Source organism: Poecile atricapillus, chromosome 4 (assembly GCF_030490865.1).
Source record: "Poecile atricapillus isolate bPoeAtr1 chromosome 4, bPoeAtr1.hap1, whole genome shotgun sequence".
NCBI classification, from domain to species: Eukaryota; Metazoa; Chordata; class Aves; order Passeriformes; family Paridae; genus Poecile; species Poecile atricapillus.
Window position 1 is genome coordinate 27,901,076 of NC_081252.1, and position 22,793 is coordinate 27,923,868.

At 38.4% G+C, this 22,793-nt stretch overlaps 1 protein-coding gene across 2 annotated transcripts; it reads right to left on the reverse strand.

Moving 5' to 3' along the window:
• Positions 1 to 212: 212 nt before the first annotated feature.
• Positions 213 to 22,744, reverse strand: UBE2D3 (ubiquitin conjugating enzyme E2 D3). Of its 2 annotated transcripts, XM_058837614.1 has the most exons (8): positions 22,611 to 22,744; positions 8,310 to 8,373; positions 8,192 to 8,223; positions 5,664 to 5,741; positions 4,727 to 4,832; positions 3,300 to 3,393; positions 2,748 to 2,797; positions 213 to 1,718 (listed from the first exon to the last, which is right to left on the reverse strand). In XM_058837614.1, exons 1-7 carry the CDS (start codon positions 22,632 to 22,634, stop codon positions 2,749 to 2,751), a joined length of 447 nt encoding a protein of 148 aa, XP_058693597.1. In that variant the 5' UTR covers positions 22,635 to 22,744; the 3' UTR covers positions 213 to 1,718; position 2,748. The 2 variants fall into 2 exon arrangements, with proteins under 2 accessions (XP_058693597.1, XP_058693598.1); XM_058837615.1 differs by lacking the exon at positions 2,748 to 2,797.
• Positions 22,745 to 22,793: the final 49 nt, after the last annotated feature.

Consider the following 22,793-nt stretch of genomic DNA (forward strand, 5'->3'; position numbering starts at 1 on the left):
TAACTATAAGCAGTGCAAAAGTGGTGCCAGTGAGAAGTCACAGATGCACAATAAAGTGATAGTACAAGACTAGAGAAAATGAAGCTATGGATGTTAAAAATGGAGACCAAAAAGATTAAACAAGGAAAAATATGAAGGAAGAGGGGAGGAAAGAGTCAGATGTTTAATAATGCCCTTGTTGCTGAAAGATAAACTAATGGCACAAGACAATGTTTCTTTTAGAACAAAAATCCAATAGCAATGAGTCTTTATTCACGTTTAGTCACCTGACATGAAGAAAGTGTCTGTTGCATTAAAATAGTCATCAATGTAAATGGCAGCATGGCTGAACAAATCCTTTTCAATGGTAACGAACATCCCACATAGTAAAGTCACTTCAACACAGCCTCATGACAATTCCCACATCAAAACAGTACTTTATTTTATAATTTTTTTGCCTCATCATTACCCCACATTAAGATCTTTCAGTTGTCAAGTGTACAAGGTGAAGAAAAAGGTTCTCAGTCAGCAAACACAGGTGCATCAGGAAGTATCTCCACAATACACCACTTCAGATCTGCTGGGTCCCAAGTCCATCCTTGAACGCTGGGCTCCCAGCACCGAGTGCAGCCCCCTACTACGGCTACACAACTATGTTAGCTTATTAATTCTGCATCCACCAGGCCGAGCAATGTGCCAACCTGCAACAGACTGAGCATTAGAACTGAAAATGGCAGAAGAGTCACTCTATTGAACTTTACATCATTATTTGATGTTAAACAATGAGGCAAATGCCAACAGTATATACAAAATCCAGCTTTGCTCTTACAAAAGATTTTGTTTCCCATATTGATTAATCCAGGCAGCTAACTCATTGGTTTATGCAACTTTATTGAAGAAAATAAATCAATTACTAGTAGAGCTATTAGTTGATCACTCATCCATTGACAACTTGCATCATTTATTCAGTGCTATATTAAACAGTGTTTTGGAAGACAGATTAACTAATAGCTCCAAGCCTCCTAACAAAATTTAAATGAATTACAAAAATGTTCTTAAACCCTATTTTGGAATACAAGGGATGTTTGACTTCCAATTTCCATTCTCTGTAAAACAAGAACTGGTCATTCCTTTATTGACATGCATAAGATACATCACATTTTCTGTTCTGCTGATGCTATAGATTCAGTACCAATTCTCCAGACACATCAGTTATGAGCAGAAGTATATAATAAAACCTCAGTTCTCTAACACTGGAAGATTTGGAACAAGATGGATGTTGCTACAGCAATGTTACTTCTTTGATGGGAGAAAACTGAACATCCATCTCCCCTCCCCCCTTCAGGTGGTATCTTCAGTATCTGTTAGAGCAGTGAGGAATGTTTTAATCTCATAACCAAGTTAGAATGAAGACATTGGCCACATAATACACATGCTCCATTAAAAAAAAATCTGAATCTTGGGCAATTGTTCTTGTGTAACTACTTTACAGATTCTAAAAGCAGTTATTGTCCAAAGCTGGAAGAACTAAAGTCTTCTCAGATGAGCATGTGCATGAATGGAAGGAGGTAAACAAAAAAATAAAAAAGATGAGGTCTGATAGGGGAGCAGCCGGATAAGAAAATCAAAAAAGGAACAGTAATTTAAAGTTTATTCCAGCTATAATGCAGGTTATTCTGACTTTAAGGTAGCATCACATGGCATACTTCTGAGTCCATTCCCGAGATATTCTGTTGTACCTGAAGACAAAACCAGGAATTAAATTAACATCAGCATGAAAATGACAATTTCCTAAACATTTATGATTAAATATTACTTTATTCCTATCTCTCTATTCTCTTTACACTTGAGAAGTCTCTTTCTGTACCAAGACATACTTACACTCAAAAAACTGAATAATCCCCTCCCTACACCAATTAGGATAGAAATCCTCTAGTTTTCAGGAAAAGCTATAAATTCAAGACAAGCAAATTTGCTGAAATCTGTTACGAAAAAAAATGAAAGAGAAACAGTAGAGACTATCTGAGATGGAATAAACAAGGCAAGTATTTTATCTGAATATTGTTCTTAGATTACGATATATCCCACGCCGTAAGTAAAGATTACTTGGTTAATATCATCACTGGACACAAACTGTCAAATTTCCAATTATAAAGAAAAACAACATTAAACATTTCATTGCACTGAATATTCTTTTCACATGAATATATGGCTCAAAATTTTATAAGGACATTAAAAGACTATTCCACACTACTTCCACAGGAACTGAGCTGACAATTAGTTAACACTTAACTCCATGCTTGTCAGTAAGAAGTTAATAATTAACTATTCAGGCAGAATAATCCTCATACATTTCCTAGTTTATATGTGGAAGACAAGACACTGCTGATTAAAAATAATTGAAATTTGGATTGTCTGAATTCGCTCATGTCTATATATAAGGTCTCGCTACAGGGCATCACTTTAAACCAAATTCTGACAAAATCTGGGTAAATACTTACCAAAACAAGTTGACAACCTGGCTCAGAGCTCAGTAATTACTTCATACTAACTTTTTTTTTTTTGGCCATGCAAGAGTAGTATCTGTGAGAAATAGTGACTAGCCAATACATTACACACTAACCACAGATCAAGCTGTTAAATTTCCACGTTCAGTAACTGGTGCATCCATTATCTGTTAGTTAATCCAGTGCCCTAGAGCATGCAGCACCCAAGTGCTGACAGATTTCCATTTTGTTAAATGCACCATAATTTGCAAATATTCTTACCCTACAGCATAGCGTATTTCTCTGTCCACTCTCTTGCTAACCTATTGTACCTAATTGGACAAATGTATTTAGCATTAATATTTATAAAACCCCCAAAATCTTCTTCATATAAATCTGTGCAAAAAGTTAAAGATATCTAAGGAAAATAAAGTTATTGCAACACAGATGAGGAAAAAAGTTCTGATGCCCATTTTCAAGGGAAGAACCAAAATTTAAGGCCAAATAAAGGCATCAAAACAACAAAGAACTGTCTTTTCCTCACTAGGAAGATCTATCAGCTCAGACAGACTTATGCACAGTAAGCAAAAAAAAAAGGGCAATATATTTACTGTAAAATACTTCCACACATGTGAGAAAAATGTAAGTCTCTTCCACCCACAACTTCAAAGATGCTAAGCTCCTTTGTTTTTAAATTATTCACTACTCACTTCTTTGACACACAAGTTTTCTCCATCTCAGATCCTCACAAAAGGCTCACTGAACACAATTGCTGTCTCACAATGCATTCTTACAGTCTGTTAAAATACCAGTCTTATGCAATTCTGTACTTACTTGTCTCTGTCTGTTTTATAGATACGTGCAATCTCTGGCACTAGTGGGTCATCTGGATTTGGATCACATAACAGTGAACAAATGGATAAGAGAACTGTAAAAAAACAAAACATTCTCAATAGCAAAAGAGGAATGGCAATCTCAGAAACAACAGAGCATGGATCTTTACATTAGCACAATGTCATCACAGGACAGAACCTAAGAAGTATTTTCCTGATGAACAGCCAATATAAATTCATAATTCACTCTTAAGTAAAAAGCTCAGACTAACTTAAAGGTTTGTAAGAACTATTTGCTTCCTATTTCCCAACACTTAGAGCTGTCAGTACACACATGAGAACAGCACTGTTGTCCCCTGCACTATGATGTAACATAGCAGCCAACAAAAGCACATTATGTACTCTGATGAACAGCATATCCATGATGCTTACCAGTAAAACTAGAAAATCCTCAAATTTAAGTTTTTAGTTTTTAAATCCAACTGAATTCTTTATTGTTGTACATAAGGCAAGGATATCCTGGTCTGCACTGATAAAATTACACACGTAAAGAACTCAGTAATACTGTAGGCAACTATGAGGACTTAATCTTCTAACTCACAGAAGCTTCAGAAGAAAATAGTGAAGCATTAAATTGTAGAGAATCCACATTCAAATAACAAACTGACTGTTTACACAGACAGGAGTTACAAGTTCTATAGACAAAAGGGCACTCTGACGGATCTTTTGAAGCCACAGTGACCAGTGGCTTTGAGGCAAAACTATTTGATCATCACAAAAATATTTGAGAATTATCTGTTATTTACTGTAGTAAAATGAGGAAAGCCTCAAACCTTCTCTTGCAACACAACAGCAATTTATCATGAAGTAGGATCAGTAAATTTAGTTCATGATGTAATGCAATGCCAGGGCACCATGGTAGAAAGCAGTATGTATGAATAACAGATTTATTCATCTACCACAGATATGCCAATAGAACTATGCATGTAACTCTAGGCAGGATGAAAAAAATATGCAAATCAGTATTAAAAACTAACTTTAAATTAATCTTTCATTTAATATGCACATGTATCTACATGGGCAGCTCCAAACAAGCAGTTTCTTAGCCTTAGCTCAAACACCATAACATAGGCCTATTTCAATCCAAATACCAGCAAATTCCTCTGGGCTCAAGCTGGTAAATTCTGCTAAGAATACTGAAGCAAGAAAGTGGCCAGACAAAGCGTTAAACAGCCACAGAGAAGAAAGTGTTAGAAAAAAAAAAAAATCCATTAAAAAAGCAGTATCATTAAACTGGCAAAACATAGGCTTGAATGGGGAAGGGAAGTTAAGAGAAATCAAAGAGATAGGCAAGCACTTAACACAATCGAAGCTAAAAAGCACAGTATTCAACACAAGATGGAAAAATTTCCCTTTCACAAAAGTTACCTTTAGAAATAGTTAAAGCAGGAGACCACTGTGATCTTAGAATATCAAGACAAATGCTGCCATTACTGTTAATATTTGGATGATAGATTCTTGTTGTAAATGCAACCTGCAACAAAAAAAAAGAAACAAAGAGTGCATTTGGGTCTATGAGAATAGCTGCACCCGTTCTTCTCAGTCAAGCTACCAGTCAATTCAATTTACTCTAAAAGAAAAGGATTAAGCAGTTAAGCTGCATCAAATTCAGGGAAATGCACCCAAGCCACAAGCTCTGAGTCCCCAACACGCATTATTTCAAACAGAGAGGGCAAGTATGAATGTTTTAATCCCAGCTGCCTTTGATGAAAACACTCAACAGCAGTGCCTAAACCACAGTAACACTGCTGTCACAGAGCTAAGAAACTTCCAACAACTGCAGTCACTCCAAGGGTACGCCTTCATATTGACTGAAAATTGGAAGACAAAGCTAGTGGCTGATAAAGCTACCAAGAAAGAGCATATTTTGCAATTACTGCCAAATTCTTATCAAATCACCCCTTCACTTGATTTTAGGCACTCAGCAAGTAAATCCCTACCCACAGTGTCACATTCCTACAGACCAATCCAAACAGCTACACTAATACTTGACAGTCCCCAATGGCAAGAATTCTATTATAGTAACACAAAGCTAACTAAAAGTTTTCCTATCAATTAAGAGAACCAGAAATGAGCCCAAATATTCCAAGACATGCAGAATCCACACATGGATTTGCTCATAAAGAGTATGCTAACACACTCATTCCTGTGTTAGTCAGAATGCGACCCAGACATCCAACGATCATAAGAATGCCTGAAAAGAAGGGAGAACTTGACAATAGTACAGTAAAGATGCTGACAATTTCGGTCCTGTACTCAGTTCTTTAAAAAACTCTAATTTCACAAATGAGACAACAATACTTACCTTAGGTGGTTTGAATGGGTAGTCTGTGGGAAAGTGAATTGTCAAGAAGAATACACCACCCTGATATGGACTGTCATTCTGTCAAAGCAAACAAATCTCCTATTATTATCTTTAGCATTAAACATCACTGAAGATCTTGTTTTTAAATAAATGGAGAGGAAATTTATTTAAACCAAAATGTTTAATCCACCAATACCAGTGAGACATAATTAAAATTTAATTCTTACTTCCTGAAGTATGTAATACAGAACACATATACATCACTTTCTATGTGGACCTCTCCAAGCTAATGCATCATAAAACCTAGCAGCTCTGACAATCTACTCAGGACTACACAGCAAAAGTATTCAAATCTTTCTAAGATAGCTCCAAGAAGTAACATTAACAGAGTGAGGGCCCCATCAGATTCAAATAACTCCAGTTCAGCGTTTGAAGCTTATTTGTTATGACCACCCAAGTTTAGAGTGGTCACAGATTCCCATTCCCTCCTAAATTCTGTCCTTAGCTTCAGCCCTGCAAAAAACCTGTGAGTACACAGGTAGATCCTTGTTCCTTGAAAAAACCCCCAGAAGGCCACAATAAAAAACCTCAACCACCCATCCCACCAGCACAACAAAAAAAAACCAGTGATCATGATTTAAGTGAATTTATCCTCTCTTTATGTATTAGAAATTCACGGTAATCTAGTATGAAAGAGTATTTTACATTTCCCTGCTCCAAGGAAAGAATTACTGGGATAATTCATTCAGGTGTCAACTATAAGCAGTAAAGCAACATGTGGAAGTAAAAAAGATGATAGTAAGAAGAAGGAAAAAATAGTGTGACTAAACAGGGATTTTATAAGTCAGTAATTACAAGAAGAAGCAAAAGGTTTTTAATTCAAAATTACAATTAAATATCCAAAACAGAGCTAATAATTTCAATATTTAACTTTAAGAATACTCTGCTGTTAATTCTGGACTGTGGGCTAGGGAAAATGAATTTGAAGCATACACAGTACACTTCTGCATTATTTGTAAATTGAATTCTCATCTTAATTGCAAAAATATTTCACTGATGTAAGGAAATAACTATGTATTACTTAAATACCAGAAAGTAAAAAACTGCAACACAAGACAGGGAACTCAAATCCTCAATATACAGGTTATACCCTGTCCTCTCTGATGAAACCTAGTGATCATGATGTAAACCTCTTTCATTTGGCCAACAGATACCGTATGAGGCCTTGAGAAGCCAAAAAACACCAATCCTGTCACTGGACATATTCTGAGGATACATTTTATCAATTACAGAAACTCCTCCTTAAAATGTGTTAAAACAAAGCACACTCTCATACACCTATCCAGGAAAATCACAATATCCTACTGCAGAGGTGGAAGACCAGATGATGGGTTCTACAATCCCTGTCTGTTATTAAAGGTAGCACTAGAACTACTAACACCACACTGACACACTTCTGTCAGGATACTGCCCAATCTGGAAATAGGAATGCAGACCTTCTGACACCACGAAAACCACATCAGGAAGAAAGGAGCTGTACATTATTAAACCACAAGGGAAAACTAAAAATAATAATCCCAATTTAAATTCAACCAATGCTTAATACCTCATGACCGTGCAGACACCAGCCAGACAGAATCATCATACCCAGAGTAGTGTACAACACTCCTTGCCATTTAAGCATTAACATAGTTACTGAACAACTCTTTATTTTTCAGGTACCTAGTCACAATCAATGATGACCAGGTACTTTGGGATGAAAAGACGTTTTTCAGTCCACTGAACCTCTAACAGGCACCTCCTAATAACACACTTGTAGCTATATATAAAGCCAGGGTCATTCAGCACCACTGATATTTAATTCCTACTTTGTAGTCTCACCAAAGACTTGACTTCCCAAGTTACAGAAAGTTTTGTCTTTTAAACACAAACAACCAAAAAACTCCACATATGAATTTTTTCCAGGTTGTTTTCAAGAAAAGCAAACATCTGGCTTCCTTAATGATGAAAAATCCCATTACGGTTTTAGATACTTACTGAACATTTAACACTGACTTTTCTCCACTTGCAACTGAAACCTCACATTTCAGTGATTCTTGCCCATTCTATTCCTTCAATTATTCAAGATCTCAGCATTACAACACCAGACCAAATAACGATTCCCTTCTAAGATCCACACAAAACCATCCCAACTAATTCCTGATAGTACCAGGACCTAATACAAAGCTCATGCTAGATTAAGACTTTAGAAAAAGTTAAATGCAAACAAAGCTTCTAGATATTAAGTAATAATACCTAACATTGCTCTAGATATTACTTCAGCTGAAATACATGTCCTCATAAAATACTGCAACAACAAAATAACCGGTGGGTTTCTTCCCCTCCTGCATATTCCTTTATTGTAATGAAGGCTTCTAGAACTTGAGCTGGATAAGGAGAACAAACCAAAGTAAACCAAAAACCCCACAGTTTTCTCCTCAGTAGGAACTACTCATTTAATATTACATCACAAGAATTAGAATACTTACAGGTCCCATAATTGTGGCTTGCCAATGAAACACTACAAAAGAAAAACTCCGCATTATTATCTAGGTATGATATGCTTTGAGTCAGCAGAAAAAAACCATAAAACTTAAAGCTACTTACTGTCATCTCCAACGGGACCTGCTGAACACTGTGCTGGAGGATCACGGGCTAAGTCACTAAGTTCCTTTAAGAAAACAAAAAGAAAAAAAAATAGTAATTTTCACTTCATGTCTAGCAAAAACATTTAATAGTTTTTCCATATACAAACACAGAAGAATGTGCCATTAACAACCCTAAGAACCACTGTATCAGTATCAAAAATGTCTGTAATAGACAAATGAGCACCAAAACCAGCTATGAAGGTAAACTGCTACAGTGACTATGACTTTCCAGGTACATGTATATCACTACTGTGAAAACACTCCTGCTGAAGAAAGAAGCAGGATGCAAAGCCTTATGCTCACTTTTTGATCAAGATTTACAAGGACTCGGTCTTAGCTAGAGAAGCCTAAAGTGGAAAGAGTGAAAACTGTTGATGAGTCTTCATGAAACAGAAATCACTCTGTATGTAACATCTGGCATTAGAACTAAGAACAGCCAGAAAAAAAACCCACAGAAACTTGGTTTCACTTTACCCACTACCTGCATCAGGGACGTACCTCACAAAGATAAAAGCAGACAAGAAAATTCAAAAGGCTGGCAAGTGATGTAATCAGGCAAAAAAAAAAATCTGTATTTTTTATTTTAAACTTTACATTTAATACAATTAGACCTTTAAAATAAAAAACTACTGAACTGCAGAAACAGTTCTCTCCCTTCACCATTACAGAGGAAATGAAACAGACATTTCAGACGGAGGATTCCTTGTGCAGTAACAATACAACTGAGAGGAAACAAAGAAGCTCTCCATTAAATTGTTTTAATGCTCCACAAGTCATTTGTTTGGACAGCTTCTTAAAACTAAACTTACACTTTCAGCTAATGCATGTAACAACCACCTACTTTCTCCCCTGCTCTCCCTTTGACTCTAAAGAGGGCTTCAAAAGCTTCTACAGATAAATCTGTACTTGTCAAGGTATCCAGAAGTCTTGAGAAAAGGCAAAATATTCAGCCCCTATTTCATTCATTAACAGTTCCACTCAAGTTTTGTTTTTTTTTTCCTGCAAGTCTATACAAGCCATTCAACCAAGAACTTTGTCAGACATTTAAGAAAGCCAGGCATACCTATTATACTGGAAACATACGCATATTTGCACCAGACAGCTAAGTCTTGCCTGGGAAGATCCTAATTGTACATCCTTTAAGTTACACAGATTCTGCACTTCATAAAAATTTACTAAGTATAAGCCACCACAAAATGAGGAAAAGAACCCAACTTATGTTTCTTGTAACATAAACCTTGCTGTTTGGTAAGATGATAGCTCCTGCAAACACAAAAAGAATAATACCACTTCAACATGTGTAAGTCCATACACTAAAGAAAAAACAATCACAAAAGAACATACAACAACAAAACATCACCCACCAAACAACAAAACCACATCACCCAAAGCCCACAACAATCCCCTGCCCTGCAAACACCAAGAAAATTTAGTCCCAGGTTTCCCCTTCCTCCATGTGTTAATTCTTATGAATTTTCCAATTAACAGTATTTCCATTTTGCACTGGCATCAGACTGTTTTACAAAACGAAACCATAACAATTTTGATAAGCAATGGCACAATGAAGTTAATAGTACAAATCATTTCACTGCTCCTTTTTGTAGAAGTGTGGGCAACAGCTCATTCCAGATCATCACAGTGAATGCATTTAAAATTTTTCTACACTCTCCAGATATTAGATATTATGAGGGGCCCGATGACATTTAATATCCCTTCTTAGGTCCATATGCTGTTCATTATCTTCCAGGAGAATTTGTTAACTTAGGTTTATGTTATTCATGTAAAGGCAAATGATAAATGTAGAAGACGCTTCTGATAGGTTTTTTTCTTTTTAATTTTCAGGGTATTTTTTTTCTATTTAACAAATACAGCAGGTTTTGTTAGTCAGGCTTGTTTCTCATCAAAATGTATTTTCCAGTTCTAAGAATGATCAATCATTCCAAAATCTGAGAGGAAAAAAATACATCGTGTCCCTTGAAGTAAGCTGTAGTAGTAAAATAAGCAGCAAGACACAAATGTTATTACTTTAATGCAGTTGTACAGTTATTACTGATTTAATAGTGGAAGTACATTTAGATCCTCAAGGTTTTTTTTAAACTATCACAGGGACTAAGAACTAGGAAAAGGCTCTTCATGCAATTTATGAAAATTATCAAGCCGAGTAGCATGAAGACAAGGATGAGAAAAGATCAGCATAAAGCAGACTGCCAAATATATGTGCATTAGACTAGAGAGGTCTTCAAAAGCTACTACTATCTTCAGAGAAATAAGAATTCAGTACTCAAGATAAAAATAGGTATTTTACCACAGCAGGAAAATTAGTAATTCAACATCAATAATTCAACCAGGGAAAGTTATTTGCAGATGTAATTCATATACTGAATTTAGTAAGTTCCAGTGAAACATTTGTGCAAAAAAACCTTTGGTAATACTAAAAATAATTTAAAAGCTGAAACAAATGAATTTCAATATTCCAGACTCCAATAATTTCAAAATTTATGTCTACACTCCTTTTCACTACTTGAACTGCTCCAGGTAACAAAGTAGCAGTGACCTTCATTAACGAAAGGACTAAAGTTTTGTCTGATCCAAAACACTTCAGTAGGAAAAAACACCCTAATTGCGCTAATCAAAGCAGTTCAATATACAAATAATTATGGGTACAAATGATACACCAGTTGGCATTTCACACACAGAGCAAGTAATTCACCCATAAATTTGGGGAAAATAGCTGAGGTGGCACATGCTCTTGTATTCGCTTCTCCAGGGTACTATGGTCAGAAAAGTCTACAGACTTTTCTTCAGCTGAAGTAAAGCTGTTTGCTTCAGCAGAGTGTGAAGGGCTGTAGAAGAACTTGGGCAAACATGAAGCAAAACCTGGCTCATAGTAACACCAGACCAACTTCATCAATCTACACAAAAAGGGTAGGCTTTTTGGGAAAAGGGAGTGGAAGGTTGTGAGTAACTTTAAAAAGTACCTCCTTTTGAAAGCTACAACTCCACTGAAAACAACAGGCAAACTGGAATAACTGGAAACTGAACAAGCAGAGGCACGTGGGCTGTGAGATCTGGAGGGCAGTTCAAGCATTTTGCCCAAGGAAAGGAAGGAGCTTTTTTTTTTCAAAGCTTCCAACTCAGCAACATAAATACAAACCTACTTACTTTCTCAGCTTAGCAATCAAGACTAACAATTCTATAACAAATAAATATTTAATCTAATATTTTTATATATAAGAGCTTTTGGCTTCTTGTATTTCTTCTACGGTATCTATTTCTCCAACTTTGCTTCTTTTTGTTAACATGGTTTCGGTAGTGCCTTCCCTTTCTCTGAGGGTATTAAGCCACATTCTGAATTTTCTTAAAAATCCCCAAAGCAGAACCCACATTTTCCTGGAATCGGCTGTTAGTTTTTCAATTTAGAGGTGGCTTAAGAGAAAAACCAAAAGAAAACTCCCAAGCAGCAAATGTGAAATATTTTACATGGAAACAATAAACCAAATTTGGTGAGGAGTGACACGCTATGCACCTATCGGAAAGGATTAGTCTTGAATTACAACCGTGACCAGCAGTCTCTGTCACTGCCAGAGGTTTCCGGTGCAGCTCCAGCATGTCACCATTTCTGTGTCCCAGTTTCCAAATATAAAGTGTGATAGTTCCTACCTCTCCACAAGGATGATTAGTCACTCACCATTTTACAGACTAGAACATTGTTAAAAGAGTAAGCACCAATGCTACTGTTAGAGAACAACAGCAATGTAACACAGACAAGGAGCAATACATGTACAATTCTGCAACAGAGTTTTGGAAAACTGAGATCAATAGAAATAGAGCAGCAGTACCTATCTGCAACAGACAGATCTGCTCTAACACAAATTCAGCATCGTTGTCCTTTGCCAGTTTCACATTAGGTTTCCATCAAGATTCAGTTTCACTGGTGAAACAGCCCCATTTTTTATCTCTTCCCTTCTCTTTCACTACACATATATGAGAAAGCTGATAACAAAACAAAAATACACAAACCAGTACTTTCAAGAAAAAAAATGCTTGTAAAAAAGCTCATTAACCTGCTTGTTTTGCAGCAATATAATCACAACTAACATAGAAAAGATGGCTTAAGCTTCAAGTAAGGATTCAAAACTTTGACATGTGAGTGCGAATGCAGGACTATGATCCTATAATAAAACCAGAAGTATCTTTCTTTTCTTGACAGCTAAGTTGCTAAAAAATCTCTTAAACAACTCCCCTCTACCAGCTCTTTAAAAGATTACAGAAGCCCTTTAAAGAATGAAGAAACTTTAAAGACTGATAAAGGATATCTCATCCAAATATGCATGAACAAAAAACCGGAAGTTTTCAGGTTCTGGAAAATTCTGTAAGAAATGACAGCCTGGTGCCTACCAAGCTGCCTTCTTGCAAGGTACCAAATAATGCAGCATCTGCACCAGTTTCTTTCCATTTCCATCAGATTCCATACTCCTTTGTGGCACTACTACATTTTTTTAGTGTACAATGGAAATAGCCAGGCCTTACTTTTAATGATAGCAACAGCTGACTTAAACACAGCCATAGAAGATCACTCCTACCAGAATGACTGAAGATTGTCCTCCACAGTTACATTTAATATCGGTTAATAACGAAAGTATTTGTTAAAATTACATATTGCAGCTTTCTGGTTTGTACTCAAGAAAGCATAAAGGGGTTAATTTGCTTTACATTTCCAGAAAATAACTTGGATGACATGAAAGGTGATGCACAGTTAAATCAGAAATTAAAAAAAATAACAAAGCACAACGCAAAAAAACCTCCCAAACAATAATCCACAATGCACACACACAAAAAAACCCACCCCCCAAACAAAAAAAAAACCCAATCAAACCAAAAAAGGACAAAGAGAAAAAACACCACTTAGGCCAATCAAAAAATGAACATTTATTAACTTGACTGCTTGTCTAATGATGTGTCAAACAGGATATTTCAAACTCTAGGCAACCAAAAATTCATCACTGCATTAGTCTTACTCATTAGCTCACAGCTGAATACAGCTTTAAAAAAGAAGGAAGGATTGGAAGCAGCTATAAAGGGAGGGGAAGAACATTTAAGCCTGTTTGAAGATTAAGAAGTGTCAAGCAGCAAAGAACTACTGCTTCATCCCACACACCTGCATTTGAAACATTCGTTTCAGCATGGAAATTAATTACACCTGGAAGCAGAAAAAGAACAGTTTGCAAGGACACTGAATGTGGATTTCTAAGCTGAGTAAGAAAGCAATGGCACAACAGACATTACAAAACAAATGTAACCAGCAGAAAATTATCAGTTTCAAACAAGCTGGCCTTTTTGCAAATAATAAATAGATAAAAGCAATGTGTAATGGCAGTGCAAGATACAGAAAGATGTAGGTTCCTCTTGATTAAAGAAGAACATTAGAGCAACTATGAAGAGAAAACATATGAAAAGCAGTCAGAGAAAACAGCAAGGACAAAGAGCACAGAAAGGCCTTCAAGAAACCCAAAACACAACTAGGAATGTAACAGTTGTGATTCCCTCTGTTTTGATTATTCTGCTTGTTTTTCATGGTTCTCCCTTCAGTCCTTCGTATTGGATTTTTCAGCCTACACCCCACATATTGTTTGCACAGTGTTTAACATAATACCATCGTGGTATAATAAAAGACAAACATTGAAATATTCATGTTTTAAGCCTCTCACTCAAGGAAGGAAATGCCAGACTGCTGTGCCACTGTAATTAAATCACTCAGTGTACTTGGCCTGTGATACAAACTACTCAGGTGACTACCTACTATCTCCTTCAAAGAATGTACCTTTCAGTACACAAGCCCCTTGTGAATGAGAGTATTGTCTACAGCTGTTCTCATCTGTTCTGAAATCTGGAAGGTGTACAATGCAGGTAATGGTTCTTGGGAAATTTCAGAGTTACTGCAACTAAAATGGCTCTCTATTTATTCCAGTGTTTTTCAGAGTAGTTGGACCGATCCAACTGGAAAGGGAATGCAGTTACAGACTTTGCTTTCCTGGTCACTCCCTAAAGCCTTTCAGAACAAACTTTAAAAAAAGGTGGCAACTACACACCCGTAGCTGTGCTTTGAACTCAAAAGTACAGTTTGTTTCTCCTAAAGTAACCAAAACCACAGAAGCTTCTAATTCAAGATGAAGAAAATCTGACCGCTTAACACAAATTTTGAGGTATTGTAACAATTACCATACCCTGAAAACAGCAGAACTTATTAAAACACTCCTATGCTCAGTGTTGAATGAGGACTGTATACACTGGCTGAAGTACATTGAAGGGACAAGTGTGAATCACTGGTTAACTCAGTGGTTAATTCAGTGATAGATGGGTATTTTAATTCTGGCATTTCCAAGCTTTCGAATATCTGACATTGAAACTTAGCATGCCTTTTTCCTTGGGAGTTTTTTCCTGCAAGAATCACCATGATCTTTGGTTCTGTAACCCAGTACTACAATGCACCCCTAAAAGAAGAGGGTAACTAGTATAAATAGGACAAATGAGAAACACCAAGATATACCTTGCTAAATGAAACAGAATGACTGGTAAACAAAGGGACAGATGAAATTCAGTATAGACAACTGTATATTGATGCAGTTAGAAAGAAGTAAGGCATTCTGTCCTGATTGCCACCTCTCAGAAATGAGGTTTGAGCATTGTGCTAGACATTTTCAAACAAATGCTGGCTTAATATTCCTTAGAGGCTCGAGGTCGGCAGCATTATGCAAGAGCCTTCCAACATGCTGCCCCTCAGCTTGTTGAGGGCACAGTAACTTAGAGCAGAACCTCAGCCACCAACATTCGACACATAATCAGAAGCGGCACCTGTACACCCTGAGCTCCATGTGACAGAAGACTCCCAGAGTTTACCAAGACTACACAAACAACAACTTTGCAGACTGGCAGTTTGCAGAACAAGTTTTTGCAGAAATGACGAGTGGCCTCAATTGGACACAACATCAGTCAGTCTGGACTTCCTGAAAAGCTACAAGAATTCTCCTTATTCTCAAAAATACAAGGACACTGTAAAAAAAAGTTAGCAAATCAGTATTTTAACAAGTAACACCATGTCTGTAATCAGCATGGTGAATTCACTGCTTAGCAGTAGCTTGATATATTATTCTGTTATTTATTAATTAGCCTCAAAAACTCTGAAAATCACCTCTCCTTTTAAAAAAACTGTCTTGACTTTCACCAGTCCATATTTCGTATGCATACAAAGATGCATGTGAAAGTTATTACAAAATACCATAGGGGTGCATTCTATGGACACAGCTATGTGGGATTGACTACACTGCCTTAGCTACAGCGTACAATGACCCTATCATATTATGCTATTTCTATAACTTCCCTCCATAATCATTCTAAGGGCCAGTCTATAGGATTAGGTACATTTACACACAAAATCGACTCACACCAAGACAACAGTGTAAAAAAACTAAACCAACCACCACCAGAACAAACCACAAAACTATCTGGAGTACAACTGCTCTTGAGTTCCACCTTTGCTATCTAGAGAATAGTGACGTACAGAAGGATCTTAAAAAATAAATGAGGGAAGTTTTTTTTAAAAAAAGTTTCAAAGCATCTTTATGAGAAGATTGCACCCTGAAGAAAGGGAGTGGAAGGGGGGTGGATCTTTCTTGCTCATGTGGCAAACAGAAATTCAGGAGATCCTCCTATATTATTCAAGGCAAGAAAAAACTAAAACTAAGGCTAAAAGGAAAAACAAACCTTGCATTTCTCTGATTTAAGAGAATTTTTTGGCATTACTACTCAGATAGGCCAACAAAGGTTGAGAAGTACTGCCTTTGAGTACTGCCTTGTTTATATTTATTAGAAACTTAGAAGAGCTCACAGAGGTGATGAACACCTGGCCAACCTAACTCTACGTTACAGAGAAAGCTCACTTTAAAGTTAACATTTAATACCATCTTCTTGCTTTCCCATCAGAAAGACCTAAAGCACTTCAGCATTTGCAATCACTTCAGCTTGCAACTCTGATGTTCAGATGCTTGTGGAAAGGTTTAAATGTTGGTCACCTTTTTTTACCGGGCCATAACATTTGCAAAGCAGTCCACAATCCTCTCATCTTGCTTTCTTAAGACCATAATAAAAATCCATCACCATTACAGTGGAAAAAACTGCAGGAGATCTTAAAGACATCATGTCTAGTGTATCACGCATCTCAAAGGGATGATGGTCAGAACAAAGGCTTCTTTTACACAAAAATTTCATACTCTAGTTTACTGTTGGTAAAAATCCCCCTATCTGTTTCACTTTCATTCCTGAATCCTGCAATGCTCTATTTTCCAGTATTAAACCTTGTCTACATCCAAGTGTTTCACAGAGTTGCCAAATGCCTAAACACAAATTTAAACTTGTGAATATAATTTTAACTAATTTTTTTTTTGGCAACTAATTTTAACTAATTTTTAACTAATTTTTAACTAATTTTTTTTTCCCCAACTTAATTTTGGTTGAAATTACCAAATTTAACCAGATCAGTGCCCTGTAGAAGAGCAGTGAAGACAACCTGGCTTTGCTGTTTTTGGGTTTTTTTTTAATCTCCTGCATTTTTCATTTAGAGTTTGAGGCATTAAATTTATATTCCAAAGTTGACAAAGTTGTCAAGCATGTGCAACTCAACACTATTTAAGACTCTCTTCTGATAAAACCAACTTGACAAAAACCAGCCACATTTAAAAATGCACTACTGACTCCAGTTGTATATATTCATGCACACATTCACACTGCTGCTTTCATTTCTTTTTTTTTTTTTCTACATATTCTACTGTCAGGTTACTTCATTGAATCAATCACAGGAAAGAAAGTCTGTAACTCGGCCCTTCCAATGTCAGCTATAGCATCTTAGCCTAAAGCCATCAACAGAGGTCAGCTTATTCTGAGAGATCAGACCTAATGCTGAAGTGCAGACCACAAGTTCCCATCTGCCAGCTCTGATGCACAGGGGAGGGACTTAGACACGAGCACAGGGCAGACAGTTAAAGTGGCAAACCCTTCATATTTGCAACAGAAAGATTTATCAAGGATGACGTATCAATGCCCTAATCTGAATGACACAAAAGCTCAACCTTTTCCCACTCCTCCTTACCAGCTGTCACTTGACATCTCAGAGAAGGTTAAGAACCTCCATCCTTCTCTCTCCTCCAACAGTTCAACCCAAGGGATGCAGAGAACACATCCATGGGTCGGGGATAACACCAGGCTGGAACTGGGCTCCACAAGGAATAGAGATGCCTTTGGCAAGAGGCAGTTCACTGTTCAGTACCAAACAGCTGCTGCTTAAAGCTGTTTACATTCGTCTCCACTCCCTTACCCATTAACTGTGTGCTCAGAGAAAAGCCTCAAAACTGGTTACAGACTGGGCAGGAAGCTGAAGGGAGCTCGTTCTGTGGAGACCTTCTGTAGAAGAAACTCACACTAGGACTAACAGCAAAAGCACAGACTTACTTTCAAAACCACATCGCTAAAAGCTGGAATGATTATAAAGATCATAAGAGCTGGCCAACTTTTTTATTCTGTATACATAATCCCACCTAAATCCTTGATATACTGGAGGACTCTTTTTAAAGAATGCAAGAAGTACCCATCTAATGGAATATTGATCTCTGAAGTTCTGTAAATCACTTAAGTGAGATAACAATTCCCATTCTCTTCCCACTCCAATGCACACATTCAAAGTTCTATGCTGACTAGGAAGTTGTTTCACATGCACTGTGTTCAATTAACGAGAGAAATCTTTGAAGTTATCTCAGTCCACACTTTCTAGCTAAGGAAACATCAGTATTCCTCTCTCATAAAAAAATGACCAGTTCTTAAAACACATCCAATACTTTATTAATAAATGCTGGTCTTCAATACAGAGAACCAAACGTACCCAATTAAGAAATATTATTTTCATTTTAATGAAAATAATTTCATAATAGAAATGTCACTTTTATTTGGATAAGCTGAATCCTAAACAGAATTTAAGTGATGACAGATTTCATCTAAGGCTAAATATTTTTATTCTGACTTTTAAAACACATTTAAGTTCTTCAATACTGGGGCCTCCCAAACTCCAGTACTGCAGTACCACGATTTAAAAACCAACCACCACCTTCTGGCTCAATGTGACCCTTCCTACCACCAAGTGCAATTGCTGAGCTGAACTACCTACCCAAGGCAGGGCTTAGTCTAGCCCTGGATATTCACAATAGTTAAGGTGAAATAACAGTAAAAAAGGTAATTCAGTACATCGAGCATTTACAAAGGTAGCTAATCTTAACTTTCTGAGCCCCTAAACACACAAATCTAGAATTATTTCTAGACACTCATTCAAAGCATGAGTTCAGTCACATAACTTAAAGTTATTCAACTATTTTGAAAAAGTCCAGCAAACATAATCCAAGACTGCCTGCAAAAGTGTTGTGGGTTTCATCCAGAGAAGAAAACTTAATTCCAACCAGCTTTAATAGATTGTTTTTTTAATTCAAACCAAGTTCAAAAGAAAAAAGTAGCAGTTTAAAAATAAAGTAATAACCAGGCTTTGTAACTCTTCCACTTTGGTTAAATTAATGCGTATTTTGATGCAGTCCTCACTAATGCATGTTACACCTCATCTTTGAAAAACACTGTATTTCCAGGGTTTCTCACTATGAGCATGTGGAGAAGCGGGGGTTAAAGTTGCAGTTAATTATGCATGTAGGAACAGTGCTGGAGGCTACAGCCTGAGGAAAAGTTATTCAGCCTCCACTCCACCAGTGTCAATGGAAGCCTTCTATCTATACTTAAATAGCAATAAATGGTTTTGCCACCTTCAGCCTTTAGTTTCCAGGATGCAAACTCCACTAAGATTTTCTAATAAATTATTCCAATATAATGATGTTGGCTTGTGCTATGCTTAATCAAACAGCCATAAAACACAGCAGGCACAACCTTTCTTAAGGATTACATAGACGAGACATTTCATGCATACATCTCCTGTATTAATTCTATTTTTAGCCTATCAAGATCACTTAGACCACTTGTATTACCTGACTTTAATAGCTGCGTATAGCAGTGATAAAACGGATGTGTACCATGACATAACATTTCCAAGTTTTCCAAATTTTATGCATTCCTGATTCTCTACCCCTACATAAATGTTTCCCTGCTACAGGATCATCATCACTTGAAGCGGAAGCTCCAGTATTCTGCAGCAATTACAGGATGTGTTTTTAGCAGGCAACATTGACACTTCAGACCAAGACAATGTGCTACAGCGTGCATCAAGTATTTAGATACATGCTCATAAATCAACTTGAATTTCTTGGTAATTCTGGGGAGAAAAAAAAAAAATTGGGGAAAAAGTTCATCCTCAGGGAAGAAAATACTCAATTTTAAGATTCGTGTTCACATTATGTCATGGGAAAAGAACTTGCTTGTTATCATAAAACAACTGCAAAGAAAGCCATATCAAGGACAGAGTTTTGCCAACTGAACACAAGCTGCCCCCAGAGCAGATGGCACCAATGACATGACAAACTCCAGCATAACAATAATCTTTCTGGATTGGATGTGTACCTGACAACTACTTTACTTTGGGGAGAACTTTATACAGGGTGTTCCAGAAGTAGACAACACAACACATAAATACTCATTTACTTTCATTTTCAAAACAGAAGTAGAATTTGGCAATTATGTCTTAACAGCGGTTGTATTCTGAATGTGTAACAGACTTCTGATTAAAGGTACACACACACACACTAACAGAGTCTCAAAGTCTAGTTTACTCAATATAATGAAGAATGTTATTTTGCTTGATACATCAAGTCCACAAAGACGAGTCAGCCAAACAGACTGAAAATATCTTCACTGGTACATTCAGGATGTCATCTGCTGCAAGAAACAGTGAATTCTAGTCCTGAAAAGTAATAGCACAAACTAAATCAGCTATGTGTGATTACAATGTTCTGAGGTCCTGGTTTCTCCTTAGCCTGTTCTCATCTACTGCCAAAGACATACCACAAGGAAGCAGAGAGTTCCAAGGTCTGATCTTACAATTGTAAGACACGAATCCCAGCTCACCAGTGACAATGCTGTTCTTTCTGGGCTTTACTGGTTGACAGGATTAAAATTACATTCACAACCACTCTGTTACAGAACTGGCCCTGCTATTTTTTTATGTCAGCATCGGCCTCTGTAAACATTTGTACTGGAAACCAGCAGAGGAAAGAAAGCAACATGCAAAGTATGTTTTTTTTCATTCCACAAATAAAGTTCACCTTCCAGGCTTGCAAATACAAAAATCGAAACTACAGACTCCATATAAATTTATATCTTGTAGTGTAGTGTGATTGAACTGATTAGAAAAATCCAAACAAACACACACACACCAAAAAAGAAAAGGCAAAAAGAAAAACCCTAACTCAACTATCTTCCAAATCCTAAACTCTTGCACTGGGTATAGGAAAAACCATGCTACTACACAGTGCAATAGAACGTAAGGACCAATACAAGACAAGAGACTGTACACAACAGGCCAAAACGCTGAAGTCAGAGATGACTTACTGGTTTGAGAGTCACGCTGAATCGTTTTCAGGTTCTGACCACCAGATTACTAAGTAAGTGGGGGTTTGTCTTGGTTTACATTTGACAGTAAATTCTTACCTGCAGCACCTGAACGTGTTTCATAAGCATGAGTTGATGACAAAGCATACCAGGGAGTATCCGAGCTGTGTTTCAACTCAAGTGATATCATCCACTAATACAGGGACATTTTGATGGCAGATTCAAAAGGAATTGTTTTGAAATTCTTGCCAGAGCATAGCCATAATTCAAAGGCAATCCATTCAGCTAGCTACCCGGAATGGATTTAAAAGTTTCAAGGGTAACAGTACTATCCATTCACTAAAAACATTATAAAAAACGCTCGTTTTGTCTAAAATACAACCACAAGCACTGCGTGAAATTAAAGCGAGACGAACAGGCGGCACAAAGTTTACAGTGTCTATAAAAGGTGTTTTGTGCACCGAAATTCACCGATTTCAGGACGTCCTGCCATCTTGGCAGGCTATGAGATGACCAACTCACTCCTCTGAGCTCTTGAAGCACGTAAATGCTCCACGTAGCTCGCGTAAGAAGGAGCACAGACCAACAGCGACTTCCCGGTAACGCCGCTGCGCTCTCATCGCGTTTTGCCATTACATCCCAGCAATTCTCAAACCTGCCGAGAAAACCTAAGCCTACCAAGGGGCAACTTCACCCCGGAAGCCTTCTCACCGTGGGAAAGATTCAATAAAAAGCAACCACCTCCACAAAAAAAAAAAAAAAAAAGAAAAAAAAAAGAAAAAAAAAAAGAGAGAAAATAAATGAAAAAGAAGAAAAGGGAAAAAAAAAAAAAAAGAAAAAAAACCAAAACCAAACCAACAAACTTTCATCACCTCGGCATTTTTTCCGAGTTAGCCGCCGCGAAGTTGCTCCACCCGGTTCCGATTGTGCAACGGGGGGGGAGGCGGCGGCGCGCAGCGCGCTCCCGCCGGGCGCGGGGGGAAGCGATTCCCGGACGGGCGATGGATCCCCGGGGGTCCGGAGGGCCTCGGGGCGGCGGAGAGGGGCAACTGCGGGGCGAGGGTAGCACCGCGGTGGCTGCTCGGTGTGTCCGTGCCGCGTTATTGCGGAACGCGAGGGATCCCGGAAAGCACCCGGGCCAGGCGGACCCGCCGCCATCTTACAATGCGGGAGAGAAGTTGCACAGCGGAGGGGAAAACCCGGCCGAAGGGCCCAGCTGCTGCCCCGGGCAGCGCCGCCATAGCGCCGAAACCCCCAGGCACACAGGGGCCGGCGCCATCCGGGCCGGCTTCGGCGGAAGGGCAGCGGCAGCGACCCCGGGCTGTGCTGACATCCGAGCGGCCCCGGGAGCTGCCTCTGTCCGACCCCCCCGGCCCCCGCCCTCAGGAAGGGGCCGGGGCTGAGCTCCGAGCTCAGGCCCAAAGAGAGTGGCCTCGCTGCCCCAGCCAGGCCGCGGCCCCGGGGAAAGAGCCGCCGCTTCCCGGCCTCTCCAGCCTCCGCCTCTCTCCCCCCTGCCCGTCTTCACCAGGGGCGGGGGGGGAGGGGTGGGGGGGGAGGAAAGGCGATGGGGGAAGGGGAAGAAAAAACACCCAAAAAATAACAATCAAAAGAAGGGCGAAGCGGTGAAAGGGGAGGGGGGGGGGACGGCGGAGGAGGAGGAGTCGCGGCGCTCACTCACCTTGTTGATGCGTTTCAGCGCCATTGTGTGTGTGCGAGTGCCGGGCCCGTCTACGCGCCGCGGTGACTCCGCGCTCCGCTCGGGGGGCCGGGAGGGAGGAGGAGGAGGAGGAGGAGGAGGTGGAGGAGGAGGAGGAGGAGAACGGGGAGGAAGGCGGAGAGGGGGGAGGGGGCAGCTGCTCTT